We start from the raw sequence: 13,299 nt of genomic DNA on the forward strand, positions 1-13,299 counted from the left end.
GGAGAATCTGTTCCCTTGCCTTTTTCAGCTTCTAGAGGCCACCTGCCTTCACTAGCTCAAGGACCTCTTCTGCATGTCTACTGTTTACTCTGATCCCCCTTCCTTTCTCTCTTGCAAGGACCCTTTGTGATTACGTTGAGCCCACCTGGGTAATCTAGGATAATCGCCCCACCTCAAAATCTTTAGGTGTTCCCACTGTGGCACAGTGGGTTAAGAACCTGACTGCAGTGGCTCAGGTTGCTTGTGGAGGTGCAGGTTCAATCCCCAGTCTGCCGCAGTGGGTTAAAAGATCCAGTGTTGCCACAGCTATGGCTTGGATTCCATCTGGGCCCTGGGAACTTCCACGTGCTGTGGGTGTGGCCGTTTAAAAAGAAAACACCACTTTGATCACATTGGCCAAGTCGCTCTTACCATGTAATGTAACAGTCACAGGTTCCAAGGATTAGGGTGTGGACATCTTTGTGGGGCTAGTATTCAGCCTACTGATGGTAGTCATTTCTTACCTGTAACTCTCCCTTTTGTTATTTTAGTAATTTATTCAAAGTGTATAATGTATGTCTTTAACATGTTCCACAGATCTTACAGTAGTATACTTGCGTTGCACCCTGCCAGGTCTTTGTGCCATTGTCGTGGTTCTCCATATGTTATAAAATTCACAACACAATGCTATTTTTATTTTAAAAGTCAACTCTGTATTAAAGATACTTAAAAAATAAGCAAAAGTTCTTATGTACTGACCCATGTGGTTACTATTTTGAGTGTTCTTCATCCATATTTCTATTTGGTGTTGTCTTTCTACCTGAAAGACTTTTCTTTGGCATTTCTTGCAGTATAGATCTCTTGATAATCTTTCAGCATTTGTACATCTGAAAAAATGTTTTGTTTTGCCTTTGTGTTTGAAAAACATGCTGCCAGTTTTTGTTTTTTCCTTCCAGTGCTCAGGATGCTGTCCTGCTATCTTCATATGAAGTTTCTTTTTTTTTTTTTTGTCTTTTTTGCTATTTCTTGGGCCGCTCCTGTGGCATATGGAGGTTCCCAGGCTAGGGGTCTAATCGGAGCTGTAGCCACCAGCCTACGCCAGAGCCACAGCAACGCAGGATCCGAGCCGCATCTGCAACCTACACCACAGCTCACGGCAACGCCAGATCCTTAACCCACTGAGCAAGGCCAGGGACCGAACCCACAACCTCATGGTTCCTAGTCGGATTCGTTAACCACTGCGCCACGACGGGAACTCCTGAAGTTTCATTTCTGAGAGGAAAACTGCTGTGATTCTTATCTTTGCTTCTGTCATCTTTGGCCATTTTTAAGAATTTTTTCTTTATCACTGTTTTTGAGCAGTTTCATCATGATGTGCCGTGGTGTCATTTTCTTTGTGTTTCTTGCTCATGGGCCAATGAAAGCTTGGATCTGCAGGTTTTCTTGCACTTCCTTGTCCAAGGTCTTGAATATTATTGCCTCAAGTCTTTTGTCCATTTCTTATTTAAAGCAAAAGAATATATCTTATATTTGATCTTCTATGTTGTGTCTTGAACAGAGTAAGAAGCATTAGAATTCTTCTTAACCATGAAGTTATGTGCTCATTTCATGGAATTTTGGAGGTTGTAAAGCGTATTGCCTCTGGGGTTTTATAATAGGTAAACAGATTGTTTCTACTTGATAGACAAAGTGGAGTGCTCATGGGATTGAAAATCAAATAAGCTGGTGTTGGAATATCATATGTAGCACTTACTAGATTTGGAACCTTGAACTTGCCTTTGAATATTTTTTAGCTTACAGCTTCAGCTTTCTCATCTGCAGCATGGGAGTAATAGTTGTCTTGTGTGGTTACTTCAAGGATAGATATAAATTTATGTAAAGAGCCTGGCCTAATGCCAATAGTCAATAAATGGTTGCTATTAAAATTATTCTACTTTCCTGTCATCTTATAAAGGGATATAGAAAGTAATTTAGTCATCCTGACAAACGGAGCTGTTTTTAACCAGAGATCATACAAATTTGAAATTCTTTCCTTGCTAGCAAATTTTAAACACAGAAGACTTTGTGTTGTGACATGATTACATACTTTACGCATGTAACATGCTTGATAGAGATGTAACCAGAGTTGATCATAACATAGACACTCAACCAATATGCAAAAGATGGCTTGCAGCCAAATGGATTTCCTAGTCCCCTGCGAATTAGAGGTAAAGAGGTCAGTGCCAGCAGCAGACCCACTGGCAGTAAGCAAGAAGTAACAGTTATTACTGTAGCAGAAAAGCTATAAAGAAACTAATATAAAAACTGAAAGGTATCATAACCATTGAGGCCATTGCTCTACAGGCAGGAATCTCCCAAGTCTTCAAGAAGAGAGTGAAATTGGGTTCATTGTCCTTGGTTGGTGAAGAGAATTGTGAAAAATAGTTTTAAAAGATTTATATCTGTAAGTTTCTTTTTAAGAAATGTTAACATTTAGGAGTTCCCGCCATGGCGCAGTGGTTAACGAATCCGACTAGGAACCATGAGGTGGTGGGTTCAATCCCTGGCCTTGCTCAGTGGGTTAAGGATCTGGCATAGCCATGAGCTGTGGTGTAGGTTGCAGACGCGGCTCGGAGCTTGCGGTGCTATGGCTCTGGTGTAGGCCGGCAGCTACAGCTCTGATTAGACCCCTAGTCTGGGAACCTCCATATGCCAAGGGAGTGGCCCTAGAAAAGGCAAAAAAAAAAAAAAAGAAATGTTAACATTTAAAGCAGTAATGTTGGTTGAATAGAAAATTAAACATTTAATTTCTTTATGAGTCCGAGTAAATGAGCTGCTTCTATGCTTTTCTGGTCTTGTTTAAAAAGCAAAGCAAGGAGTTCTCACTGTGGAGCAGGGGTTAAGGATCTGGCTTTGTCATTGTGGTGGCCTGGGTCCCTGCTGAGGCCTGGGTTTGGGCATGCAGTGGGTTAAGGATCTAGCATTGCTGAAGCTGCAGTGTTGGTCACAGCTGCAGGTCGTGTTTGATCCCTGGTCTAGGAACTTCCATATGCCTTTGTGCAGCTGAAAAGGGAAAAAAAAAACAAAAGGAAAGTGGCGACTTTTTGAAATCATGCTGTAATCTTCACCCTTAGGAAAGTCTGTTGTGACATTATCTTTTTTGAATAATGTCATTGATCTTACCTTCTATATAGGCAAAAAATTTTCTTTTTCTTATCATATTCCAATTATAGAGTCATTCTTTTTTTTTGGTCTTTTTGCCATTTCTTGGGCCGCTCCCGCGGCATATGGAGGTTCCCAGACTAGGGGTCTCATCGGAGCTGTAGCTACCAGCCTACGCCAGCGGCACAGCGACGCGGGATCCGAGCCGCGTCTGCAACCTACACCACAGCTCAGGGCAACGCCGGATCATTAACCCACTGAGCAAGGGCAGGGACCGAACCTGCAACCTCATGGTTCCTAGTCGGATTTGTTAACCACTGTGCCACGACGGGAACTCCTAGATTCATTCTTTATAGTTCACCTAAGATTTTTTTCCCCAGTCCTTACTTCCACCGTGTTTGGGTTCCTACTTTGTGGCAAGTTAGAAGGCAGGTACTATCACAGGCAGTGTAATTGATGCTTACCCCCTGTACAGGGTTGGCTGCCATGAGAAAGTGGCATAAAACATACAAAAGAGCTGTTTAATGAAGTTTTTTGTTCTCAAGGAATTTATTTATTTTTGTTCTCAAGGTCATAAGTTCCAAGAATTTCATACAGTCTTTCCTCTTTAAATTACATCCTGAACAAACTACATAGGTAGACCACAGTTACTTGTTGTCTTCCCCCCCCCCCCCCCCCGAAAGTGTCACTATGACCTTGACTTGTGAGGGAAGAGAGACTTTTAGGTGACTGTGAAGAGTATTTCTGCATTTGTTTTCCCTTTTTATGAAAGGCCTTCTCTATTTGTTTGTTCTTGTACCCTTTACAAAACTCAATACCAGAAAAATGCTTCCACTGTAATAACTTCCAGTGCTGAGTGAGAACGGTACAATTCAGCATGTCAGTTGGGAGGTCCAACGTCTTCATCTCTAGGATTGTTAGGATATAAAGCTTTCGTGACTTACTTTCGTGTGGTTTGGTTTTCTGTTTTTTTACAACCTTATTCAATAACTGCCTTTTAGTCAAAGCTTATGTCCTAATTTGAAAAAGTACAGGATTGGACACTAAAATTAAAACATAGAACAATTTGAGTGTCAATAGAAATACTCATTTGGCTGTAATCTGGTGCCTGCGTTCAAGTCAGCTGTGCCTCTGCACACATGCTGAGGCAACACCTGCGGAGTCTTGAGGTGTGATGCAACAGAGTTAGGTTGGAGGGGGGCTATAGTGGTGATCTTTCCCACCCCTTCAGCGTTCCCCAAGTATCATTATGATAATGAGAACAGCTTCTTCTATTACTGGTTGGTTAGAAGGTCTTTCTGTGCCATTGCTGAACATCACGCGGGGTTGAGATGGCTGCTGTCTGTATCGTCCCCGTACGGTCATTTCACCTTGCGTCGCCTTTTTTCCCTCTGTAATTGCTTCAGGTCTTTCACATAAAGCTGTGAACATCAGCATTCATTCATTCTGCAGTGGGGAGTGGGTAGGGAAAATGAGGCTACACAATAGTCCTGGAAAAGGTAGGCCCTTTAAAGAACAGGAGGACTTGGTGTATCATGAACTGACACTTAAGCCCGAAGGAGAATCTAAAGAAACAAATACATAAATGGAAATGCAGCTTTAAACCTAGGAAAGGAAGGTAAATGTGGATCATATCCATTTTCTGGTATGCAGCTGTGTGTGTCAGTGTGGAAAAATTAACATTTCAAACGTGATTGAGTTATCAGAACATATAAATGAATGTCAAAGAGCCAAATTTACATTGTTTTGTTTTAGTCTTAATTACTAATTAATTTCTGACATTGAGAAACATAAGCTTTTAGTTCTGCCTTTTTGTTTTTAGAATGCTAATTTGTTTTGTTTTAATTATGTGAAGCATAATTATAGAAAAAAATTTAATGTTCTTCATTGATGGTAAATGCTACCATTAAATACAGTTTTTATACAGTAAGAGCCTTTCCCATAGAGAGCTATCTCCTTTTTTATTTTTGTAATATATTGAGGTTATTATATTTTCTAAGAGTTGTCTGGAACTCATCAGATTAAGTTTTAGCAAATCATGACAACTTAAAATAATCCATAAGTACTTTGATATCAGAGGTATACAATTATTTTTGCTACCATGGCCAAACATCAAACTAGATGATTTCCAGACTTAAAATGTTTAGCCTCTAACCAGTATACACATTTCAGCTGTGTATTTCTGAAATATTACTTGTATAATTTTAACTAATTTATCAATGAAAAAAATCTTTGTAAGTTTCTCTACTTTACAAATTTGAGGAGCCCCAAATCTCACAGGCTAGGAGAGGAATTTTCCAGCATTCACAGAAAACTAAATGCCATTTGGTCATTAATTTACTCATCTACTTATGAAATATATATATGAAGCACTTACTGTGTACAGTTGCAGCTGCAGGGGACGTGAAGAAACAGGTACTGCCCTTAAGGAGCCTGTGTTGGTACAGGAGTAAGAACCCTGCAGACCCGAGGGGGCTGTGATCTGCAGCTGGGGGCCTTGGTCTGTGTCTCCTCACTGGCTTCGGTGGTGTTGCTTTAATCCTTCCTCTTGTCTGAGCTGGTCATGGGGAAAGTTAGGAGAGAAAAATCAGCTTTGATTAAGCTGGAGAAACAGGTCCAAGGGATGATTAGGGCAAAAGTTCGTTGAATTGGTGCCAAGGTTCTCTGGGCTCCCTGAGCTGAGATTTAATGTAGGAAGACGGTAACCTCTTCCTTTGTAATTTAGACATGTTTTTCCATTGATTATATTCACTTCCGCATCTTAAACCTTACAAGCTCAGGGATTGTATCTGGAGGGGTTTTTTGTTTGTGTTTTACTGAGGACGTCAAGAATCAAGTCTCGTGTTGGGTCCTGGGCACTTAACACAATGCAGATTTATAGGTGGCTTAGCTGTAAGGCTCTTTTTAGTTAGGCGCCAATACTTCAGTACTGTGAGAGCAAGTCTTAAGGTATGGTGCTCAGGTAGATGAAATGGAGGGAAAAAGATAAGGGAAAGCTCTCTTTCTTTCTTGTTTACTTAGAAGCGCTTAAGAGAGAGGGAAGCAAAAATAGGTTGGGAGGTAGCTTTTGTTAAGACATGCAGGATAATTCATTAGGCCGAAAGTACCTGTGGATCAAGAAATACTTTAAGGCTACTCTGGTCAAGGGAGTGTCTCAGTTGCACATACAGCTTGGCGGTGACAGATGACTTTCTACTTTGTTGACTCTACTCGCAGCTTAAGGTAAAGATCTTGGTTATATGTAGACTCCTCTGTAAAAACTTAGGCTATGAGGATTTAATTGAATTACGTTCATCTGTCATATGATTTGCTCCTAGTCAATTTTCAGTATATTCTCATTATAATGTCCTTAGTCTCTAATTTAAAAGCATAGATAGGAGTTGAGGTTTTGCTAGATTTATATAGAAGTCCAGGTCATTCTGAGGGCCAAATTACGTTAATATTATTATTTATGAAGTTATAAGCTATTGTTAAACTATTATCTGTGACCTCTCAGTCATTCATATGTGTTAAAAGTCAAACACCACAATTGTCTGCTGCAATGGACACAGTAAACTATTAGTTCATTAATGATCACTCTTAGTCTCTGGCTTTTCAGATTAATGATGCACGGATTTGAAGAAAAAAATTCTGCTTTCTTTCAAAGTGTATAAGCTCATACACTTTACATGAGCTTTTATTGATACATTTTATTGACTTTTTTGTAAACTAGATGCTTTCTGATGCAGCACCTGGAAAACTGAGAATTGTCCATGGAGATGTGTTGACATTTAAGATAGAAAGGGCTTTTCCAGAAAGTCTCAAAAGACAGTGGGAGGATGGTAAGTGACTTTGGGTTGGTTTTCTTATTTTCTTTTATAATTATTTAGATTACAAATATTTAATTATTATGTATTACCAATGTTAGTGTATGTTTAATTTAAAATTAGAGGAACAGAATTAAATAATGTGCATTACAGGTTTCTTCTGCTTTTCCACTTTCTTCCAAAATATAAAATCAAATTACTTTTTCTTAATTTTAGTTTGTCTCATATTTTTCAAGTATTTGGGATTCTATTCAAATAAACTTGACATTTTTATGATACCATGTAAGGATGGAGTGAACTGTGAGTGTTATTTTTTTCCAGATGGGGAAAAAAGAAGTGTTTGAGTAAACCAAGCCATAGCCAAGCCTCTGTTTTAACTTTATTTCCATTGTCTTTCACAGGCAGTGACTAACCAAAACACTCTTCATTCAGCGTTTATTGGGTACCTGCTGTGTGCCAGCTCCTTGGAATACATAGATCTGGGGGTGTGTTTTTTGCCCATAAAAGCCCTCAGAACAAGTGGAGGGGCCGTGGCGGTGCATCCGCATTGCTGCCCTGTGTGTGTGTCTGGCCTCTCCACGCCTGGCTGCTTCAGAGACGCCCGGCGCTTCCCCTCTCCGCCCGCCAGTGCACTGTTCTCTTGTCACCACACTGCTTTGAGGTTTCTGCTCTGCCCCGCCAGTCACAGACACAGTGACCCACCTTCTAACTGCCTGTTTCAGACCTTCTCAAAGTTCCCCAGCATTGTCTGTTACTCTCTTCTAGAAGATGTCTCTGCTCCTGTCTTCCCTGATACCAGGCTGTCCTATTTTTCCTTTCACGTTGTTGTGAGCCTTCTCGGACTCTCCTGTGCTGGTGGTTATTTTTCCACCCACATCTTGCATCTCATTTCTGAGGTTGCAGGGTGGGGAGGGCATCTTCTCAGGCAGCAGATTTGCCTGACTCTCTGCTCCTGTGGCTTTTCTTACCACGTGTATGTTGCACACACGTATGTCTTCATGTCTAGCCTGTATCCTCTCCCTGGGCATTTGGCAGTTTCATCCGGGGGCTCTATAGGAACTTTGACCTCATTGTGTCCCAAGCAAATGATCTTTTCCCTCAAACCAATTTTTTGTATTTTTACTAACCGAAACTTTGACTGACTAAATACTAATTAGGTAGGATTCTTTTTCCAGTAATTCAAAGCTGATTGTGAGAAAACACTGCTTCTAAAGAATAAATGGACTGAAAATACTCGGCCATATCTTTTCATGTATTTTTGCTTGATGCTGTTAATATTGTTTGATTTTACTCTGAACTAAAATTGTTTTCAGAATATATTGATGAAATCATTCTAAGTTGTTTTTTCTTATGCCAACCAGATCCTCCAAATGTACATATTATTGGAAATCTGCCTTTTAGTGTATCAACTCCACTGATTATTAAGTGGCTTGAAAACGTTTCTCATAGAAATGGCCCTTTTGCTTATGGCAGAACCCAGATGACACTGACTTTTCAGAAGGAAGTGGCAGAGGTAAGTTTTAAGTTTTTCTGGCTATTTTTTCACGTGATCAGATTGCCAAACAAAACAAAAAGAATGTGATAATCAATTTGGAGTTGAGAAAGGGAAGGGGGTTGGGTGTCTCATTACTTAGTAAGTAGATTTTTGACTCCCACTATGCCTGCTAGGCATTCCCGTGGCTGGAGTGTTCCAGGTTGGTCTCTAGAAAATAAACCCACAGGGCAGGTAAGAGCAGTTTTTGAACTGCAGAGGGAATCTGTGAGCTATTAGTGTATTTTTCTTGTTAATTTTATTATGACTTGTAAATGCAAAAGAGAATATAGTGGCTATGCCTGGCTTTGTATACATATGGCTTAGTATGAAAACACTGCAATCCCCACCACCCAAGTCAAGCTACTAATGAAATCACCAATGCCTTTGACACCCTCATGTATGCCTCATTCTGATTGCATCTGCCATCTGCTCCTGCAACCAAGATAATCTATGCCATGGGTTTATTACTCCCTGCACAGTTTATCATGTAGATTTTTATCTGTATAATTAATATGCTTTAGTTTTGTCCAAATGGGTTCATATAGTAGTTCATAGTATAGTATGCTTTTTATCCTGGTCTGCTCATGTTGTTCAAAGCTGTAGTTTATTTTACAGCTGTTTACAATGCACTCTGTCAGATTTATCTGTCCATTTTCCTGTTTGGGGACCCTGCATTAGTTCCAGTGTTTCATTATTATAAACAAAGCTGTCATGAACATATTTATGTCAACTGGTACATGTAGGCAAGATCTCCCGAGGGTATATACCTGAAAGTGGCCATCCTGGATCATAGCTCTGCAGATCTTCGCCCTTGGTAGAGAATGCAGAACGGTGCTCTATGGTCAGGATGCCTGTTTGTCTTCCCTGAGAAGTGTGTGTGAGTTTACTTTTCTCCATAGCTTTTCCAGGACTTGCTATTTCCAGATTCGTACGTTTTTTGTTAATCTTGGGAGAATAGTGTGCTCTTGTGCTTCTGTTTTGTCTTTTGCTGATTTGTAATAAAACTGAATGCTATTTTACGTGTTTATTCGCCTTTTGGATAAACTTTTTTTTGGTCAAGTGCTCTCCTTTGTCCACTTTTCTGTTTGTTTTTCTTTTTCTCATTGATTTGGAGCAGTTCTTATATGTTCTTCATACTAGTTGTTTATTAGCTAAATGTATTGAGCTTTCTTCTTCCACTAACATGTTATGTTGTCTATTTACAGTGTATTTGAAGAGCAGATGTTCTTAATTTTAAATTTATGGCTAGTACTTTTTATGTCTTGTTGAATACTTTTATATTTTGAGATCATGAAGGTATTTTTTCTGTTATCTTCTGGGAGCTTTATTGTCTTATCTTTTACTAATATCTATAATCCACTTGGGGCTGATTTTTGCATACGGTTGAAATAGAAGTCAGTTTTACTGTTTTTAGCATGTGATCCCAGTCAGCCTAGCACCATTTATGGGAAAGTCTGCCCTTCATTGACCTCTATCAGCACCTCTGACATAATGGCAAGAGCCTATGGAAACATTGGTCTCAGTAGCCACACCAAGAAGAAAGATGTGAGAGCTAGGAAACAGAAGGCCTGGTTCAGAAGACAGAGGAGGGAATCTTCAGGAAGAGCATTCAGATTGCATCAGAGCAGGTGAATAATTTGGAAGAATACTTACGTATTTGTATATATCAAACAGTTATACAGGTTGGGAAGAATAAATAGAAAATTGCGTGCAGGAGGGATTAAAGCACATACAACATCCTTACTGGAAAGAGAAATTTTATAGAATATTATTTGGGGGTGTATAATTATTTATTTTGGAAGCCTGAGGGGGGGGAAGAGACTTTAGTATTAAAAAACAACAAAACTTTGCTGAATCTCAGAATATCACTGAGATAAATCAAGAGAAATATTTTAGCTTTGGAAGGAAAAATGATAGTAAAGGTGCTCTTTTTTCCAAATTGTATTTTTCAGTAACATTTTGAAATGTAGTGAAATTCCAGGGATCATCTTGAGGAATGGACCTGCAAGAATGGATTAAGAAATTTTGAAAGAAAAGAGCGAAGACTTGCCAATCAGATGTTAAAATGTGTAGTGAAGCTCTCATAATCAAAGCCCTATGAGATGACACAAAACCTATCAGTGGCTAGATTAGAAGACCCAGAATCAGGTCAGAACTTAGTACATACATGATAATAATCAAATCATAAATCAGAGAAAGACTTATGAAGCAAATGCATAGATATTTGGTTAATTCTTAACAAAAAAACTTAGTAATTCACCGTACATAAAATACAGTTCCTATTACTGTGTCTTCAAATTTACTACTCTTTTTTTTTTTTTAGAATCTGTCAGTTTTACTCAATTTATTTTTCATTTGAGGTATTTTTATCTCTAGAAGTTCCATTGAGTCTTATTGTATCTTCGCTTTCTCATTGGGGTCATACTTTTCTTGGCATCCTTATGCATATGTATAATATTTGTAATAGTTATTTTAAGATCTTTACCTACTAAGTTCATTACCTCTGTCATTTCTGCACTGTTTTTGCCAATTGATTCCCACCTCCCCCCACCCCCCCGCCACATCATGCACACACTTTGGGTCCCGTTTTTCTGTTTCTTTGCAAACTTGATAATTATTGACAAGATCGCGAAGTTTTTATTTTTATTTATTTATTTTGTTTTAATGTTGTTGAGCGCCGAGTTTTGTTGTGTTGGGTTGAGTGGTGGGTTTTGTTCTGGCACATGAATAAGTTACTTGCAGATTGCTTTGAGCTTTGCCTTTAAGCTTTGTTAAAATGGGTCCAAAGTAGCCTGTGATCTGGGGCTGAGTCCTGCTATTAATTCATGATCTTATTGAGGAATCCACCTGGTGCCCGTGTATTTCAGGGGCTCTCTGCTTAAGCTCTTGGGGATGCAGATTATTTGTAGCCACACGTGAGCTCACTCTTGTCCTACAGCTTTCCAATGGAACCTTCTCCAGCCTCCCAAGCCTTGAGGAGTTAACCTCGTGCACTTAGAGAGGCGAAGTGCCAGGGCCTGAAGGAGCGGATCTCAGGAGTCCTGGCTCACTCCTTTCTCTCTCTGCCTTGCCTACACCACTACCTCTCCCCCCGTGTTCCTCTAGATCCAGTAGTCAGTCCCACAGAGTCTGCCTACCCCCTGGCCTCCTGGAATGGCAGCCTCTGTCTCCTCCAGTGCAGCAGACTCCTGGGTTCTGTGTGTTCCTCCTCCCTGTGCGCGGCCCGGGAATGGTCTCCAGGCTGTGAGGCGGGTGGTCCTGAGGCTCGCCTTCCCTCCGTGTGTCCGTGGTCACACTCTCGCACTGCCTGTTGTCTGGTTTATGAAAATTGTTCCGCTTCATAGTTTCTGTTAAAAAAGCAAAAAACCTTTTAATAGAATTCCTTTGAGAATAGACTGTGTAACTGCATTAGTCCATCTCTTTAGATGACTTCCTTACAAATAATTTGTGAATGTATCATTAGAATTTCTTTTCTTCAGTCCATCCCTCTTTTTACCTCCATTCCCTTCTGTCTCTTTATCTCCACTGAAAACCCTTCTAGTGGTTTTCAACGGGGAGTGATTCTACCACACCTGCCCATCAGGGACATTTTTTGGTTGTCACAACTTGGAGGTGCTTGTGCGACTAGTGAATAGAGGTCAGGGATGCTGGTAAACATCCTTCAGTGCGCAGGACAGTCCTCCGCAGCAAATTACTCAGCATTAACCGGCACAAATGTCTGTAGCGCCCCCATCAGGAAACTTTTAGAGCATTTGGCCATAAAATCCACCATAGAAATACAGAACCCTTTTATATCGGTTAGAAACTCTAAGACGACTTCCTCTCTTTCTTAAGGTCCTAGTCCTCGTGAATCTATGAACTCTCTTCTGTTGGTTTGAATTGAGGCCAAGCTAATAGTCCTTTTTGTTGGTTTTCTCAACTTTTGGTTTTGTCCTTGAATTTTTTGCTCTGCTGACATGATTATTATGGTATTTCTGTTCTTCAGTAACACAATAGAAATGCAAAATACTGTGTATTCTGATTCTTGGTGGGAAAGAGCAAGGGAACAGAGGCTGAAGAGGTGGAGTAACATTTTCAATGACTCACTGTCAGTCGTGGTTATTAATAATAGTGTTGCTTCCACTGCACCCATTTTTCTTTAACAAGTTGATTTTAGTGAAACTTTATTATGAATATTGAGAAGAGTTTATATTGAGTCTATAATTTGCAGAATGCTTTAGAAGTATGGGTTACAACTGGTCCTCTGAATTTTCACATTTTTACAAGTGAAAATTTCAGTGTAAGACTATGTAGCAGCATTTTCTTATACACCTTTTCCTTGACACTGTCATATTTGTAATTTTGTGTTTTAACCACAGAAAACAATTTTAATTTTTAAAATTTTTTTATTAAAGGGTAGTTGATTTACAATGTTGTGCCAACACAGAAAACACTTTTTAAACACTTGCTTTGCAAGTTACAGAACAGAAATGGGCATGGTTGTCATATTCCTTTCTCTTACATGTACAAAGTGTAAATGTAAGAATTCAGCTCATACACATTAAGGGGCTCGTAGGTAGTTTAAAGTTACAGCTCATAAAATAGAATCAGACTGTTAGCCATAAATGAGACCTTAACAAATCTCATCAACCTCATTTTATAGATGATGAAACTGAGGCTCAAAGTAATTTAACGTCTTCCAAAGGTCCTGGAGTTAGTTACAGGGAAAACTGAACTTGAACATAGGTCATATGTTTTCTGCTGAAGTCATGATGTTCAGGTTCTTTGTGTGACTGGACCTATGATCTTTTCTTCCTGGGTCCAACATCAGCCTCTTCATCTCCTGCTTTCTCCAGGGGA

General features: G+C 39.7%; 1 protein-coding gene across 10 annotated transcripts in view; it reads left to right on the plus strand.

Moving 5' to 3' along the window:
• Positions 1-13,299, plus strand: part of TFB1M (transcription factor B1, mitochondrial) — an 88,918-nt gene that overhangs the window by 12,547 nt on the left and 63,072 nt on the right. For all 10 annotated transcript variants that reach the window (XR_007133489.1, XR_007133491.1, XR_007133490.1 and 7 more), the window contains exons 3-4: positions 6,833-6,941; positions 8,288-8,439. Coding sequence is in view for 5 of the 10 variants with exons in the window: in XM_047769870.1 (XP_047625826.1) it covers positions 6,833-6,941; positions 8,288-8,439 (261 nt within the window). In the remaining 5 variants the exon portion in view is untranslated. The remainder of the gene's footprint in view (positions 1-6,832; positions 6,942-8,287; positions 8,440-13,299) is intronic.

Source organism: Phacochoerus africanus, chromosome 2 (genome assembly GCF_016906955.1).
Source record: "Phacochoerus africanus isolate WHEZ1 chromosome 2, ROS_Pafr_v1, whole genome shotgun sequence".
Lineage (NCBI taxonomy): Eukaryota > Metazoa > Chordata > Mammalia > Artiodactyla > Suidae > Phacochoerus > Phacochoerus africanus.